This window comes from Microcaecilia unicolor, chromosome 1 (genome assembly GCF_901765095.1).
Source record: "Microcaecilia unicolor chromosome 1, aMicUni1.1, whole genome shotgun sequence".
NCBI classification, from domain to species: Eukaryota; Metazoa; Chordata; class Amphibia; order Gymnophiona; family Siphonopidae; genus Microcaecilia; species Microcaecilia unicolor.
Genome location: NC_044031.1, coordinates 485,145,063 through 485,162,860, shown reverse-complemented (window position 1 = coordinate 485,162,860; position 17,798 = coordinate 485,145,063). Strand labels below are relative to the sequence as shown.

The window sequence follows — 17,798 nt, the reverse complement described above, 5'->3', positions numbered from 1 at the left end:
CAACGTCGTCCTCACCCAGCTGATGAAACCTCCTTTTGAGCCACTGAATACCTGCCATCTGAAGTACTTGACCTGGAAGGTCATTTTCTTGGTGGCAGTTACTTCAGCTCGTAGGGTCAGTGAGCTTCAAGCCCTAGTAGCTCATGCTCCATATACCAAATTTCATCACAACAGAGTAGTGCTCCGCACCCACCCAAAGTTCCTGCCGAAGGTGGTGTCGGAGTTCCATCTTAACCAGTCAATTGTCTTGCCAACATTCTTCCCCAGGCCGCATACCCGCCCTGCTGAACGTCAGTTGCACACATTGGACTGCAAGAGAGCATTGGCCTTCTACTTGGAGCGGACACAGCCCAACAGACAGTCCGCCCAATTGTTTATTTCTTTCGACCCTAACAGGCTAGGGGTCGCTGTCGGGAAACGCACCATCTCCAATTGGCTAGCAGATTGCATTTCCTTCACTTACGCCCAGGCTGGGCTGACTCTTGAGGGTCATGTCACGGCTCATAGTGTCAGAGCCATGGCAGCGTCGGTGGCCCACTTGAAGTCAGCCACTATTGAAGAGATCTGCAAGGCTGCGACGTGGTCATCTGTCCACACATTCACATCACATTACTGCCTCCAGCAGGATACCCGACGCGACAGTCGGTTCGGGCAGTCGGTGCTGCAGAATCTGTTTGGGGTGTAAATCCAACTCCACCCTCCAGGACCCGAATTTATTCTGGTCAGGCTGCACTCTCAGTTAGTTGTTCTTCGTAGGTCAATTTCTGTTGTACCCTCGCCGTTGCGAGGTTCAATTGACCTGGGTTCTTGTTTTGAGTGAGCCTGAGAGCTAGGGATACCCCAGTCGTGAGAACAAGCAGCCTGCTTGTCCTCGGAGAAAGGGTATGATACATACCTGTAGCAGTTGTTCTCCGAGGACAGCAGGCTGATTGTTCTCACCTACCCTCCCTCCTCCCCTTTGGAGTTGTGTGTTTCATCTTTTGCTAGTCATTCAACTGGCGGGAGCGGTCGCGCACGGGCGGGAAGACGGCCGCGCATGCGCGGTGGGCGTGCCCTGCGTGCCGACCGGTCCCGCGAAGCTTCTTTCCGGTTGGTGGGGGCTGCCGCGGACGTCACCCCAGTCGTGAGAACAATCAGCCTGCTGTCCTCGGAGAACAACTGCTACAGGTATGTATCATACCCTGTACTGGAAGATTGAAGGGTGGCCAATGTAACACCAATTTTTAAAAAAGGTTCCAGAGGTCATCCGGAAAATTATAGACAGGTGAGCCTGACATTGGTGCTGGGCGAAATGATAGAGACTATTACAAAGAACAAAATTAGAGCATTTTCAAAAGTATGGATTAAAGAGACAAAGCCAACATGCATTTAGTGAAGGGAAATCTTGCCTCACCAATCTACTATATTTCTTTGAAGGGTGAACAAACATGTGAGTACAAGGTGAGCCGGTCGTTATTGTGTATCTGGATTTTCAAAAGGCATTTGACAAAAGTACCTCATGAAAGAGTTAAGAGGAAATTGGAGAGTCCATGGGATAGGAGATGATGCTCTATTGTGGATTTAAAACTGGTTAAAAGATAGAAAACAGAGAGTAGGGTTAAATGGTCAGTATTCTCAATGGAGAAGTGTAGATAGTGGGGTTCCCCATGGGTCTGTGCTGGGACCACTGCTTTTTAACATATTTATAAATGATCTAGAGATGGAAGTAACTAGTGAGGTAATTAAATTTGCTAATGACACAAAGTTTTATTCAAAGTTGTTAAATTGCAAGAGGATTGTGAAAAATTACAAGAGGACCTTACGAGACTGCTTGTGAGAAAGAGGACCCCAAACTATAGTAATGTGATGCAAGGTTTCACATTAGGAGTCACCAACCAGGAAAGGGATCTAGGTGTCGTCGTTGATGATATGTTGAAACCCTTTGCCAGTTGAAGTGGCAAATTCCTGTACACTACTTTTATTCTTGCCTCCAGCTACATCACTGTCTCTGTTCATTAAGAGGACCAGATCACATATACTCTGTTTTTACTCAGCTAGATGCGCTTTTTATGCAAATGCCAGCTTTCTCAAATAAACTATCTGTTTGGTACAAGTTGGGAAAGGAGCAGAGGCTGGCTCCCTGGATTGTGCAAATGGCAACACTTACGTACTTATGTAATCAATCAACACAGTCAGCCCACTCAGTGTGGTTTAAGCAGGCAAGAACCTCTTCTGTCTGCGTAAACCATACTGTATATTAACTGCAAAGTTTGTACATGTTTTTTCTGTTTCTTATTGGGCAATGTCATAGAAGGCAATTCATAATATAATGATTTTTGACACGTGGTATGTTATATATTCCAGTTTACTTTTGTTTATCTTAGACTTGTAACATTACAGTAACATAATTTTTAATAGTTTTTTTTTGCATTTTTAAACCAGTATTGCAGAACAGTATGTGTCTCTTTATAGCAATCTCTATCATATAGCTATCTCTGTGAGCATCTCACTGATGTGAGGGGCTTAGTTAGCTCTTGCCAATGTATTGGGGAGTGAATGGCCATCACATTAGAAACTCAACACAGTAGTATCTTCTCATTTAAAATCAAGGGTCATTCTTCCATCTCAGCATCCAGTTTCTAACCCCACAGCATGAATATTGAGAGGAATGTAATTTAGATTTGTAGGTCCTTACCATTGTCACCTTCTATCCACAACAGATAAAAGCCCATCTGTCCTCTTGTTTTTTAATCGTAACTGACCTGACAGCTCTGATCTTAAAAGGAAATGTTCCAGACTATATGATCAGGGCCATGGTGATACTGACTGGTAATCTAAGACAGCTTTTCTCAAGCTGGCCCGAAGCACCACATGGCTATTCTTGAAGAGATCCACATTGAGTATGCATGAGAGAATTTTGCATGCATTGGTAGCAGTGCATGGAAATTTATTTCATGTATATTCACTGTAAATATCCTGAAAAACCAGACTGACCAGGGGGGCACTCCAGGACTGACTTAAGAGAGACTGATCTAAGGCCGTGTATCTCGTGCCTCTCCTGGAGGCATACATAACCAGTTGGGTTTTTAGGATTATCAAAATGACAGTGTATGAGAGATTTGTATAGAGTTGGTCTTCAATATGTGCAAATTCATCTCGTGCATATTCGTTGTTGTTAACCCTGGAAATCCTACTAGCGTGGTCTGCCCTAAGGAAAAGATTGAGAAGCACTGATCTAAGGTGTTCTTTCTCAAGACATTTGCAAGGGTGTGGTATGGAATTCCATTCACACAGTCCTCTCTAATTAGTCTTGTAAAGCATCCCACTAGGACATTAGGTTTGGACTGTCCATCTTTAGAAGGCCTGTTTTGCAGAGTCCAGTTGCATCTCCCATGGGTCCATTTTTATGTTTGAGTTGTATGCCGCCTAAAAATTACAAGTAAAGGAATTAATGGAAAATACTGAAGGTTAGTCCTGAAAAAATGTTTTTATTGGTGATTTTTGTTGTGTGGCTCCCTAATACCATTGCGTTATCAGAGAAAGAAAGATTATTTACCTTTTAATAGGTTTTTAATAGAATTCTCTGATGACAGCAGTATGAGCCACTCATCTTACCCATGACTCGGGGTGGTGGGGGGGTGGATCCTATATCTTTCTAAACTTAGCTTAACCCATAAACTTGAATAGCTACAGCTTCTGCAACATGTGGCAAAACCATCATTCATGCATAAAAGCTTTCCCTCAAAGTAACTATATGAAAGATAGAACTCTCTTATATGAGACACATTGTACTGCTGGCATCAGAATATACAAGCAACTTCACATTTTTCTACTGACGAGGAACTGATCCATATAGTTACTGTGACTAACTCTGCATATCTTTTTCAGGCTCATGCGAAGGACCTAGATACACATTTTGGAAAAGGAGGTTCAAAACTAGTGGATATGAAAGAAGATGCCTTTGCAAAAACTGCCTACTCTTTGTTTAATAATATGAGAGGGTCCCAACCAGAGCCTGGAAACCTAAAGGAGTATTCACCATGGATGAGCAATTTCAAACCTGAGTTTTTGAGGCATGAGCTTGAGATCCCAGGTATACTACATCTTCAACATCATTCCTTTGAGTTGTTAGGCACCAACATGAAACGTAAGCTGTCTGAGGCAAGGAGCCCTCAACTTCGGCATGGGTTTGGAGAGGGGAGTAATGAAATCCAATTCACTGTAATATAGTAACATTGAAACAGAGACAGGCAAAAGTTCAGACAAGACTAGAGTAGACAATTCTCACAATAAATGAGTGCTGTAGACTTTCAATCAGTGCTAAATATTCTTGTTTGTTAAAAATGAAATGTTTCTGCATATTGGATGCTAGTAAGCTGCTGCATACATTGACCAAATCAATTATTTTTGGCTACTATGAAAAGCTTCATTATGAGTTTTGCCCTGACAGACTTAATTTAGGACATATAGAATTTTATGTTTCAACATTTTTATTGGAGACATTTCAATTCTGTCACAATTAAACTAATTAACAGACATCATTGCAGAACAAAACCAATACAGTGACTTGCAGTTAAAGAAACAGTTATACAATTTTCTCTCCATACTCCCCCAACTTTATTCCTCCCCCCCCAGGTTAGTTAAACATCATCTCCCCCTTCCTCCCAACCCCTCTCCAACAGTCAACGAGCAACAGATTAACATTTAATTCTAACAGACCATAGCTGCCCACAAATCATATCACACATTCAATCTCCCCCCATCCCTCCCTTTATGCCACCCCGATAACCCAAACGAATTATAACCTGAAAATCCCCCCTCCCCTCCCAATGAGTTAAGAAATCCTAATTGCATTTTACTAATTCCCACTAGATCTGAATCAAATTAAGGACAAGGCTTTTACCTCGAGAGCTTAAATTTTGTAGGTAGGGATTCCAAATTTGTATAAAGCGTTGTTTACGTTTAGGAGACCCTTTCACATCCCGTGCTTCCCAGGTCACTAACAAGTGTTCTCGATTCCTCCTTTGCCAAAAGGAGAGTGGTTCCTGTGACGTCCAGCGTTGTAGAACGCATTTCCGTGCTACCAAACACATTTTGCGGTATAGAAGACTACCTTGTTTAGATAGAGTATGGTAAGCCTTTGGTTTATCCAAAACAAATTGTTCTAATGAACCTTGTATTGTTACCCCCAACAATTTGATCAAGAACAACTTTACTTGAATCCAAATGTTTCGTATAGGTGGACATGACCAGAAAGCGTGACTAAAGGAATGAGAACTCTGTCCACATTTAGTGCAAGTATTCTCTCCAGCTCCCTCCACATGTGCCAACTGCCCTCTCATCATATAGGCCTGGAGTACCACCCTATACCCACACTTTCTCAGGCTTTCATCCGACGTTAATGTCAGAATGCTCCGCAACGTGGCTCCCACATCCCAGCTCGCCAAAGAGATCCCCAACTAGGACATAATAGAATTTTAATGGTGTGTTTATTCTTTTATACGTCCAACCTGCAGCAATCACAACAGGGCCTTTAAATAGTCTATGATGATAACATTTGAGACATTAAAGTTTGCCTAAGCTGCATGAAGTGGTTCATTCCCCACTCACTGCCCACCAGAGGAGACTAATTTGTGTCTGTCTTCACAGTGTTGCCGAGTGTCATTATTAAATAAAATATGGTTACATTACCAAAATGTTTTCCACTAAAATAGGAATGGGCAACCTTGGTCCTTGAGGGCCGCAACTAAGTCGGGTTTTTAGGATTTCCCCAGTGAATATGCCTGAGATCTATTTGCATACAGTGGAAGCAGTGTATGCAAATAGATCTCATGCATATTCATTGGGGAAATCCTAAAAACCGGACTGGGTTGCGGCCCTCGAGAACCAAGGTTGCCCGCCTCCTTAATTAAAATATGCTCTCCTACTGTCAACTTTTGCAATACTATAAAAAGAACAAAGGCTTGTTTTTCTTTCCTTAAACTACAAAGGTATTTAAAAATTTAACTGAAAAGAGATTAGGAAACATGTTTTGTTTTTGTTTTTAAGTAAGGATGATGTATTTTTCTCTGAAAGGAGCAAAAAGTGTTGACCCTTTACCATTCTGGTGGCATTCAGGTGACTAGGATTCAGTGATAGGTCTATGATTTTTATTATTTTTGTTAATAATGCTGTGAAAGAACTTGAGTAGGGAAAGGATGCAGGATATGTCTGATGAAATTTTTTTCCATCCCCGCTGTGTACATCTTTGTGTATTGTCTGTGTTGAAGGGAAGTGTGGGGCAGTTTGGAAAGAATATAAAATGAAACAAAGTGTGATAATATCAGACCATTAGTTTGTTACTCGCAACAGATTTGAAAGGATGGATTTTACAGTTAAACTACAAATTGTTTCTGTCCCATGGCAACCTATGGCAAACTACATGGTTCAGTTATTAGTAATCATCTGCATAACAGCCATGAAGAAAACTAATCAGGTGCTATCACTAATGTTTTGTTTTGTTTTTTTGTATGTCTGTGTATGCGTCTGTTTAGTGGATGGGTGTGTGTGTGTATATGTATTTGCTATTTGTGTATCTGTGACCTGGAGAGATGGAGGGCAGTTTGAATGATGCAGTTTCCTAAGTGCTGTGTTACAGTGAATCGATGTCTGTATGCTTCTGAAACAACTTCACAGAAGCATTGGCCTTTTTGGTGGGGTGGGGGGGGGGGAATTATTTCTCTGAAACTCCTGGTCCAAAGTTCAGAGACTTCAGGGGTGGCCCATCCCAAAGCTGGAGATTTACCTATGCTGGAGGTTTTTATCGCACGCCCCAGCCTGTCTAAAACCAGTTCTAGCAGATGTACATGCCAAAAGCTGACATATTCTACTCTATAAATAGAACATTTTAAACATTTTCTACCTCTTTTGTCTGGTCATTTTATTTTATTTTTCTTATTATTTGGTTTTAGTCTCTGGTCTCCGCTTTCCTTTCTTCTGTCTTTTCTTGCTAGGGTCTCTGTCCATTTGGCATTTCTTCTCTCTATATATCCACCATCCATCTTTTCTCTGCCTCCTTATCCATTCTGCCCAGCATCGCCCATGTCCCTGCCCTTATCCATCCCACCATGCTGAGCATCTCCCTGTTCTTGTCCTGTCCATCATAACTCTTATGTCCTTATCTCCTTCCCCCTCCAAAGGCACCAGTCTCTCTCTCCCCCCCCCCCCCCCCCCACCTTCCCAGCATCTCTTCCTCCCACCCCCTCCCTTTCCTTTCCCCTACTTCCACAGTCCAGCATCTATCTCTCTGTCCCGCCCCCATGTTGCTTCAATCTTCTGCTGGTAGAACTAAAGAGTCTGCTTCCTACTGGCCCAGCATCTTCCCTGTGCCTTGTCCTTCCCCCAGAAACTGGAAGTAGCATCAGAGGAGGCGGGACATGGCACAAGAAAGGTCCTGTGCTGGCTTGAAACTGTCTCTCTGCAGTGCTATTGGCACAAGTAAGTTCTGGAGGCACGTCAGAGCAGGAGAGCAGAAAGTGATATGCCAGGCCATGTTTGAAAGTGGCCTGTTTTTGAAACTTTGATGTGTGTCTTCATGATCTCATTCTGTTAAAAGTTATGAAAGTTATTTTACCCCCCCCCCCCCCCCCCCCCCCCCCCCCCCCCCCCCCCCCCCCCCCCCCCCCCCCCCCCCAGTTTTAAAGCCCTTTTATATAACTTCTTTAAAAACTCGTATCTGCAGGTTGGAGATAACCACCCCCCCTAGAGTCCTTGAGTGAACCTACCCTGTTTCCAGGGTAACTAGGAATGCTGTTGGGGTAGAACACTGGAAGGCATCTGTTACAGAAAGGGAGGTGGTGGGACTTGTGCTGTATAAATTAAGTTTCTCTGTGACTCAGGATAATGTAGATACACGTGGCTGCAGTCTCCATGAGCTGCTTATTCAGATGTGCTCCTCTAGCTTGATAATATAAAAATTCAAGCAATCAGATCTGTTGGGTGCCTTCACACCTAGCCAATGTCAGCAGCCTGTCAGTTCTTCTTTTTCTGCACTGTGTGGCGGATGTTCACTCCGCATGGAAAAGGAAAGCGTCTCTTCAGACATTCAAATTAAAAAAAAAAAATGGAAACTGCAAGTTCCCATAGGGCCTAGTAGAGGTACTGGTGAGTAGTTCCAGCTCATCTTTACTTTCAATTATAAACCCTGCCGACTTCATTGGACGCTGCGACTGCACCAAAACTACCTCTTTCTAAGAAGTGTATGTCTGGTGCAAATACTTCTGTTGGTCACCCCCGAGAAAGTTCGCCGGGTGCTGCTCATTCACCACATCAATCAAAAAAGCAGTCTTCCTCTAAGAGGCAACGAGACTGTTGCCGTGGACAGTGCAGTCTGACCCTGCTCCTCAGTTGGCAGTTAAAAAAACTTAAGAAAACCAGTAAATCTAAACGTTTGTCTCCTGTTGACCCGCAGATATCACCTTATACTTCAGTGCCAGCTCCGCAGCATTCGCAGTGCTCCTCAACTCTTCAGGCTACACAAGGCGCAGCTTCTCTTCTCCTGCGATTATTCCAAAAAGTTTTACAATGGACAGTGCAGTCTGACCCTGCTCCTCAGCCGGCAGTAAAAAAAAAAATGTAAGAAAACCAGTAAATCTAAACGTTTGTCTCCTGTTGACCTGCAGATATCACCTTGTAATTCAGTGCCAGCTCCACAGCCTTCTGAGTGCTCCTCAACTCCTCAGGCTACACAAGGCGCAGCTTCTCTTCTCCTGCGATTGTTCCAAAAGGTTTTACAACAACCTCCGTCTCACCAGTATACTATCCAGTCTCCTTCAGTGGTGATCTTCCCACCTTTTCCAGCACCACTTATACCTTCTCCTGTTCCATCCATGAGACCTAGGAGCTCTTCTCCATCACTGAAGTGCTCCTGAATCACCCGCTATTGAGGTGCTATCTTCAGAGGTAGAACCTGACCAAGTTTCTTATCTAGATCCTCAGGAAATAACTCCTGTATCATCTAATTATCAGAACCGCGACCCTTATACCTCAGTGCAGATACTGCTCAGGAAGATGTGAACTACTTTCTCTGCAGCAATTTTGGCTTCCCGAATAGCAGCCCACCAACTTCAAATTCTCCATTACCAACACTCAAAAGTTCTTTCTGTTCTGGAATCACTTTCCTCACCATTACCTGATCAAGTAGCCTCCTCTTTTATACATACACTGGAAGATGTGGAGGGGCATAATCGAACAGGGCGCCCAAGTTTTCATGAGGACGTCCTTGCAGGACGTCCTGGCGAAGGGGCGGAAAAACCCGTATTATCGAAACAAGATGGGTGGCCATCTTTCGTTTCGATAATACAGTCAGGGATGCCCAAATCTCAACATTTAGGTCGACCTTAGAGATGGGTGTCCCCGGTTTTCAGCGATAATAGAAACCGAGGACGCCCATCTCAGGAACGACCAAATCCAAGCCATTTGGTCATGAGAGGAGCCAGCATTCGTAGTGCACTGATCTCCCTGACATGCCAGGACACCAACCGGGCACCCTAGGGGGCACTGCAGTGACTTCAGAAATTGCTTCCTGGTGCATAGCTCCCTTACCTTGTGTGCTGAGTCCCCCCCCCCCCCAAAACCCCCACCCACAACTGTACAACACTACCATAGCCCTAAGGGATGAAGGGGGGTACCTACATGTGGGTACAGTGGGTTTGTGGTGGGTTTTGAAGGGCTCACATTTACCACCACAAGTGTAACAGGTGAGGGTAGGGTTGGGCCTGGGTCCGCCTGCCTGAAGTGCACTTCACCCACTAAAACCTCCAGGGACATGCATACTGCTGTCAGGGAGCTAGGTATGACATTTGAGGCTGGCAAAAAATATTTTTAAAGTTTTTTTTTTTTTTTTTTAGGATGGGAGGGGGTTAGTGGCCATGAGGGGAGTAAGGGGAGGTCATCCCCGATTCCCTCCAGTGGTCATCTGGTCAGTTCGGGCACCTTTTTGAGGATGGTCGCAAGAAAAAATGGACCAAGTAAAGTCGGCCAAGTGTTCGTCAGGGACGCCCTTCTTTTTTCCATTATCGGCCGAGGACAACCATGTGTTAAGCATGCCTCAGTCCCGCCTTCGCTATGCTTTCAACACGCCCCTGTGAACTTTGGTCGTCCCCGCGATGGAAAGCAGTTGAGGACGCCCAAAATCGGCTTTCGATTATGCTGATTTGGGCAACCCTGGGAGAAGGACGCCCATCTCCCGATTTGTGTCGAAAGATGGGCGCCCTTCTCTTTCAAAAGTAAGCCTGATAATGTTTCATCTTATTAGAAACACCTATGATCTGTATGATAACACATTGCTGCCGTCTCTGTTGCAGTTAGGTGCATTGCATGATTACGTGCTTCAGGTCTTCAGGATGTTTTCCATGACCAACTGGCAGATACCCCAAAGTTAAAGATGCTATCACCCAGGTTAAAGACATGTGATCAACTTTTAAAGAGCTCTCAAACCCTGCTGATGATCAATCTTCATACAAGAAGTACCCATATTCCTTTTACAGATGACCATATTTGTCACTGTTTCCTTCCCATTCTTCTTATAAATGCAGGTACCAGCTCTACTACTGACAACAACAGCCTAAGCAACCTCAACCATCTGCCTTTCCATGCTAGAGTGTGACGAGACAGCCAAGATGACTCAAAAAGTGGATGATGCTCCAGATAAAAATAGCTGTTTATTGAAGGGTGAACAAGACTCAATACAAATGAAAATGTTAAAACAAATTTTGACACAGTAATATTAATTAACATAAGTAAAATGAAGGGTATACATTGATAACTTGTTAAACTAGTATTGTCTCTCAAAAGAATTATTAATGTACAATAATCAAATCTTTGTATAATTTCACCATAGAACAATTGTACTGCTTAAATTAAATAAAATCTTTTAAGGAATATACAACAAATTTTTATTAAAAAATATAAAGAAATACCTATTGTGTTCAATAGTTATATCCACTTGTAGTATCTAGTAAACAATATGTATGAAATTATAATTTAGGTGCCTAGATGTATATCCAAACTACTAAAAATAATCTATTGAACCATCTAGATTAAAGAGCAGAAGCAGCGCATTATAAAGGTCTGTCAGTATTATATTTTAAATTGTAGTGTGGAGGAAATAAAATGTACTCAGAAAACAGATGGGAGGTCGATCCTGAAGTTTGTGGTGCTGAGAGTGTATAATATTAGACAGGAGATCTGACCAGGACTGAAAGTAGAAAAAGGATAATGAATAAAAAAGTTAACTTCTCATCAAAGGTGTGTCTAAATGGAAGCTTGATGTGCCCTGTGCGCCGGAATAAAACAAAGCTGTATGTAAGAAATTGTAGTAAGTGGGCTAGAGGCCATGTGAGAGGAGATCCCAACCTGCTGCTTCTTCCACTTCTACCAAGCAGGCCCCAAGTTTTTGACCCTTACCACTAGGTGGCTGCCTTCAGTTTTTCTACCAAGAATGGAGCAACATCACCACAGACAACTGGGTATTACAAATTATCTCTTAAGGCTACTGTCTGAATTTAATTTCTCCTCCTCCTCAGGCCATTGCCCATCGCTCCTCTCACCAATCCACCATCCTCGCTCAAGAGATACTTTCTTCTTCAAATTCAAGCAAAAAAACTGCTCTCATTCTCCAATGTTCCACAAGGTTTTTACTCCTGATATTTTCTACTACCTAGAAAGTCAGACGGCTTCCGTCCTATTCTCGATCTCGGGGACTTGAATCTCTTTCTCAAAAAAGAGAAATTTCAAATGCACTCCTTACAGTCAATACTACAACTTCTTCCTCCAAGCTTAGTTGGCAACTTTGGATCTCAAGGACGTTTATACTCATATCCCAGTACATTGCAGCCACTAGAGGTACCTTTGCTTTACTTTTGACAACCAACATTTCCAGTACAAGGTCCCTGACATTTGGACTTTCGTCTGTACCCAGCATGTTCACCAAATGCCTGGCAGTGGTAGCAGCTTTTTTTCAAAAAGAGAGGAGCATTTGTCTTTCCTTACTTAGACAGCTGGCTTATTGCTGGAAGCTCTAAAGCATGCCCATCTAACTATTTCTATTCTTCAATGATTGGGATTCATCATCATTTTAGAAAAATCCTTTCCTTTTCAAACTGCTGGAGAACCAACACAGGTGTAAATAAATATACATACACTTACTAACATGCCCATGCACAGACATACATACATACAAACATACATGCACTGACACACAAAACACAAGTGCATTCATACACACACACACACACACACACACACACACACAAGTAGAGTGCTTAGATGGAATGCCATGATCCATACATTCTTTCCTCACTTGTTCTAAATAGAAATAAACCAAAATATAGAAAAGAAAATAAGATATCATCTTTTTATTGGACTAACAATACCTTTTTGATTAGCTTTCGAAGGTAACCGTTCTTCAGAAATAAACAAATGTTGATAAATAACAGTATATATAAGTGAAACACAGTCCCGCAGGAAGAGGGTGGGGTGGGTAAGGTGGGAAACATGGGAGCTGGATGGATGAAAGACAGGAAGAAATGCATCTCATCCATCCAGCTCCCCATGTTTCCCACCTTACCCACCCCGTCCTCTTCCTGCGAGACTGTCATTGGAATGCTTTGGTGTTTCACTTATATATACTGTTATTAGCATTTGTTTATTTCTGATCTGAAGAAGGGTTACTACCTTCAAAAGCTGAGCAAAAAATGTATTATGTTAGTCCAATAAAAAAGGTATCATCTTATTTTGTTTTCTCTGTTTTATTTCTATTTATTACCTTTAAAAGTGGACTAATACAGATACCACATCATTCTGCTCACTTGTTCTGCAAAGTGATTGAGTTACCTCTAAACTATGGCAGAGAACTAAATTGGAGGAGATTTTCATGAATTCCTTTTTTTTTTTTTAGCTGAATATGATTTAAACAATTTTGTCATGCTGTCTGAGTTTGGGGAGTTAAAAATACAAGCATGGACTTTGTCTAATTTTTGTACCCAGAAAATTAAAATTGTATTAAGGATATGAAGCCAAGGAGACTACATGCATAGTTAATGGGGAATCCTGATTTTGCTATTAACATGATCAACTGAATTTGCCTGTCCTTTATATTTACCTGTCTCATACTTTTCATTTTTGTCTCACCTGGAATTTTACAGTATCCTTTTTCTGGACACCTCACTGCATCTTTGTCAACTACTTCAGAATTCTACCGCTAGTCTCTTGTTACATCTATCTCTCTCTTCATGGCTTCTATTGTTTCCTGCAAATTTCCATTGTGTGTTTGAGCTCTTGGTATTTGTTTTTAACAACATCCAGAATTTGGCAGTACCCTCTCTATAAACTATTAACAATCACCTTTGTCACACTCCATTTCCAGTCTTGCACACTCCTCAATGTTCCTCCTACTTTTCTGCTTTCTCCCTACTGGCTGTTGTACTAATTACCCACTGAGGGCCTAATGTAGAAGTAATCATGGGCTGCAGCATATAGTTAACGAAAAGTAAGTGCATGCATTAGCTGGGCAATGATGTAGCAATAGGTCTGGTGCAGGAGTTAGGTCATGTGGTAGCCATCGGTGCAGTTCACATTAAAATAAATGTTAAGCAGACTATTAGCTATTCCACCTCGAAGCAGAGAGGATTTTAAGCAGGCATAATGTGAGAAAATTACCACCAGGTCTGAAACGGCATAGGAAAGTTAGCTCGCCCTCTGCATCACAGCAAAAAAAGCTAATAAGCCACCTCCTGACCCCTGATGCTTCTTCATTGGCCCCAAAGGCATTGGCACCCTGAAGTTCAATAGCCCCAACCCCACTTTCCCCCATGAGTTATTTAGAAAAATATTGCCCTGGTGTGTAGTGCAGCTGCCTACTCCCAACCATCTCCCCTTCTCCCAACTAACAAAAATATTTCCCAGGTGTTTAGTGCACCCCTCACCTAGACCTCTCCCCCAGGTTCCCTGACCCACCTTGTTGATGCCTACCTGAAAAAGTCAGGCATGATGATCACTCACTTCTGCCTCAGGTGCCACCATCTTGGAAATTGGTGGTGCATGACCCCATTTGGTACATCCTGGGATGCACTGACCAATCGCAGTCAGTTTGCCAAATAAGGGAATTTTTCCATTTTTGGTAGTCTGGGCTCATTGATTATTGTATAGCCACATTATATTTTCTCATTAACTTTGCGATAAAATCTGTGCAGCTTTCTGCATCAGTCCCTGCAGTCCAAGATGCTCTCACTTTTTGTAGTTATGTTCCCACTAGCTAACAAGTTTGCAAATCCTTATCCATTTCTTTTCTTTTCTTTTTTTTTGTGGTGGTGTTGGTCCTTATCCATTTTCACATTTTGTTGGTCTTCAGGGTGTCATATGAAATCAGAAAATAAGGCACATAGATTTTTTTTTATAGTAATGTTAGAGTTAAAAGCTCAGTGACATTGTGGGTTGCATTATAATGTACTCTATTGAAAGGTAAACAGTCTTTAAATAAATAGTGGGAGACATTTCATAAAGAAATTCAAATTTTACAAGAGGAGATAAGACCGAGAAGTTAAAACCTAAGAAAACTGCTGTGAATATATACCTCAACAAGAAAAATGTGTCTTGTAAAAGATAAAGATGATCAATTAACATTTATTTTATATTTCTTCTTTAGGCCAATACAATGGAAGAAGTAAACCTTTGCCAGAATACCATGTGAAAATCAGTGGATTCAATGAACGTGTACGTTCTGAAATTCTTTCAGTCTTAAATTTGCAGTGTTGTGTGTGCTTTTGAGACATATGTTTTATGGGGGTTTTCCAGGAAACTACATTAATGCTGTATATTTTTGGAATATATTGTTGACATAGATGCCAACATGATAGTGAACAGGAGAGCTTGTAGTAAATTTTAAAGAACACTTAAGTCACCAGTTGAGATCTCAGTGACTTCAAAATATGGTCTGTGTAAAATGAGCCAGTAGCTGGGTCTAGATTGACACCGTATTGGGCCCTAGACAAATATAAACTTGTGGGTCCCTACCATGAATCCCAATCTTCTATTATTCTCCCCTTCCCCCCACCCCTGAGTCACATTCATATTTTCCCTGTCATAAGAACATAAGCGTTGCCATACTGGAATAGACTGAAGGTCCATCAAACCCAACATCCTGTTCCCAACAGTGGCCAATCCAGGTTACAAGTACCTGGCAAGCTCCCAAAACATGCTTCTTATCCTAGAAATAAGCAGTGGATTTTCCCCAAGTCTGTCTTAATAATGGCTTATGACCTTTTCTTTTAGGAAGTTATCCAAACCTTTTTAAAACCCTGCTAAGCTAACTGCGTTTACCACATTTTCTGGTAGCGCAAGTTCTAAACTTGCATCCCCCATTCCTCTCCCCACCCCCACCCCCACACACTTTTCACCTCTCTAGAAATGCATATGGAAATCTGCAATTCCTAGTTCTGTTTTTAGATTTGATATACCACCTTTCTGTGAGTACAACCAAAGTAGTTTACGTATATGTAGCAGATTGTGAGTGAGCATAGTGACTCTGCAAGCACATGCTTTGAATCTATTAGATTGTAAGCTCTTTGAGCAGGGACTGTCTTTCTTCTATGTTTGTGCAGCGCTGCATATGCCTTGTAGCGCTATAGAAATGCTAAATAGTAGTAGTAGTAATGATTGACCTGTTGATTAGTAGAATTGGCTGATAACCAAAGAATTGAGTAAGTCATTTTAGCCTCCATTGCCTTCATGGATGCCAAGGATGGACTGCCTCAAAGAGTGATAATTGTAAGTGATGTGTCTGACATATAAATTTACAAAGTTTTAAGTGTAAGAAAAATGTCACATATGAAAAGAGCAAAAGGAAATATGTAACTTTCTTTGGTGTTTCTGAAAGCATATAGGCAGAACAGAGGCAGTATTAGGACCGTTATGAAAGGAATTTGCTGTTGTAACTTAAGTTATCTGAGTAAATTCCCTAGCCTGAAAACCTCCCATCATTTAATATGACAGATACATTTTTACCTGTAGACTTTCTTCCACTAAATTTTCAAAAGAAAGCTCTGCCCCATCAGAGACGTAGAAAAACACACATGCACTCTTGCACTTCAGGCAGATGTACACAAGCACATGTACTAAACACTGTAAACCACATAGAGGGGCATAATTGAACGGCGCCGGCCATCTTCGGGGCCAGCTCCACAAAGGGGCGGAGCCAACCGTATTTTTGAAATATGGTTGGGGCCGGCTAAATCTCAACATTTAGGTCAAATGTTGAGATCGCCTAGTTTAGAGATGGCCGGCTTCGGTTTTCAGCCATAATGGAAACCGGGCCCAGCCATCTGAAACCCGGCAAAGTGCAAGGCATTTGATCGTGGGAGGAGCCAGCATTTGTAGTGCACTGGCCCCCCTCACATGCCAGGACACCAACCTGGCACCCTAGGAGGCACTTCTAGAAATTAAACAAAAAAAATTTAAAATAGCTCCCAGGTGCATAGCTCCCTTACCTTGGGCCCCCCAAATCCCCCCCCCCCCCAAAACCGACTCCCCACAACTCTACACCAACTCTACACTAAGGGGTGAAGGAGGGCACCTACATGTGGGTACAGTGGGGTTTGGGGTTTTTTGGAGGGCTCAACATTAACCACCACAAGTGTAACAGGTGGGGGGGATGGGCCTGGGTCCAACTGCCTGAAGTGCACTGCACCCATTAAATACTGCTCCAGGGACCTGCATACTGCTGTCAGGGAGCTGGGTATGACATTTTAGGCTGGCAAAAAAATATATATTTTTTTTTTTTGGGTGGGAGGGGGTTTGTGACCACTGGTGGGGAGTAAGGGGAGGTGACCCCCAATTCCCTCCGGTGGTCATCTGGTCAATTGGGGCCCTTTTTTGTGACTTAGACCTAAAAATAAATGGACCCAAGTGCCGCCGGCGAAATGCTCATCTGAGCCAGCCATCTTTTTTCCATTATGAGGTGAAGCTGGCCATCTTGTAAGCACGCCCCCACCCCGACCCGCCTTCTGTACCCTGCCTTGAAGGTTGGACGGCTCTGCGACAAAAATCCCTTATATGTCAGACTGACCCCCATCTGCTGCAACCCATGATGCACTGAGGCATGAGCAAGTGGGCATCACTCCTGCCTTTATTAAGTTACATCATGGGGGAGGGGGAGACAGGGAGCCCTGGGGTGCTTTATTTTAAATCAGTAGGGTAGGGGGTGTCGGGTTGGAGGTACACTAGACACCAGGGACATTTGTTTTAGGTAAATGATGGGGAAGCTGGGGTTGAGTCGAGGGGCAGGGGTGTACTAGACACCGGGGACATTTTTGTTTTAAGTAATTCAGGGGGAAGGGGTGATTGGGTTAGGTCAGGAGTTGCCATTATTATTTTTTTCTTTTTTTAAATAAATTTCAACCTACTTGTCAGTGCTTAATCCAGTCACTGCCTGTTACCTTGGAAAGGTAAGGTGACAGTTTTTAATGAGTCACAGATTACTGCTGTGATTTTAATGTGACAGTAATTTACATACTAATTGAATACTGCATCCCACAGGCAATTTAGAGAAAAGCTATTGGTAGAAGCCGTGCACTTAGCAGCTTTACCGCGTGGTTTTCTGCATTGGCCCCTGGATAACTAGAGCAGCCTTCACACTGGCTGGATTGTACCACAGTCTCTGCCCTGGGAGAGCTAAATTCTGAAATATATCCAGACATTTTAGCTATACTTCTGGCCACTGTTGGAAATAGGACACTGGGCTAGATGGACCATTGGTTTGACCCAGCATGGCTATTCTTATGTTC

The 17,798-nt window shown here is 42.6% G+C and overlaps 1 protein-coding gene across 1 annotated transcript in view; it reads left to right on the top strand.

Moving 5' to 3' along the window:
- The window catches only part of PRKDC (protein kinase, DNA-activated, catalytic subunit), a 490,177-nt gene that overhangs the window by 410,836 nt on the left and 61,543 nt on the right, over positions 1 to 17,798 (top strand). Inside the window, exons 77-78 of the mRNA XM_030214157.1 lie at positions 3,868 to 4,072; positions 14,663 to 14,730. Of these exons, the coding sequence (XP_030070017.1) occupies positions 3,868 to 4,072; positions 14,663 to 14,730 (273 nt within the window). The remainder of the gene's footprint in view (positions 1 to 3,867; positions 4,073 to 14,662; positions 14,731 to 17,798) is intronic.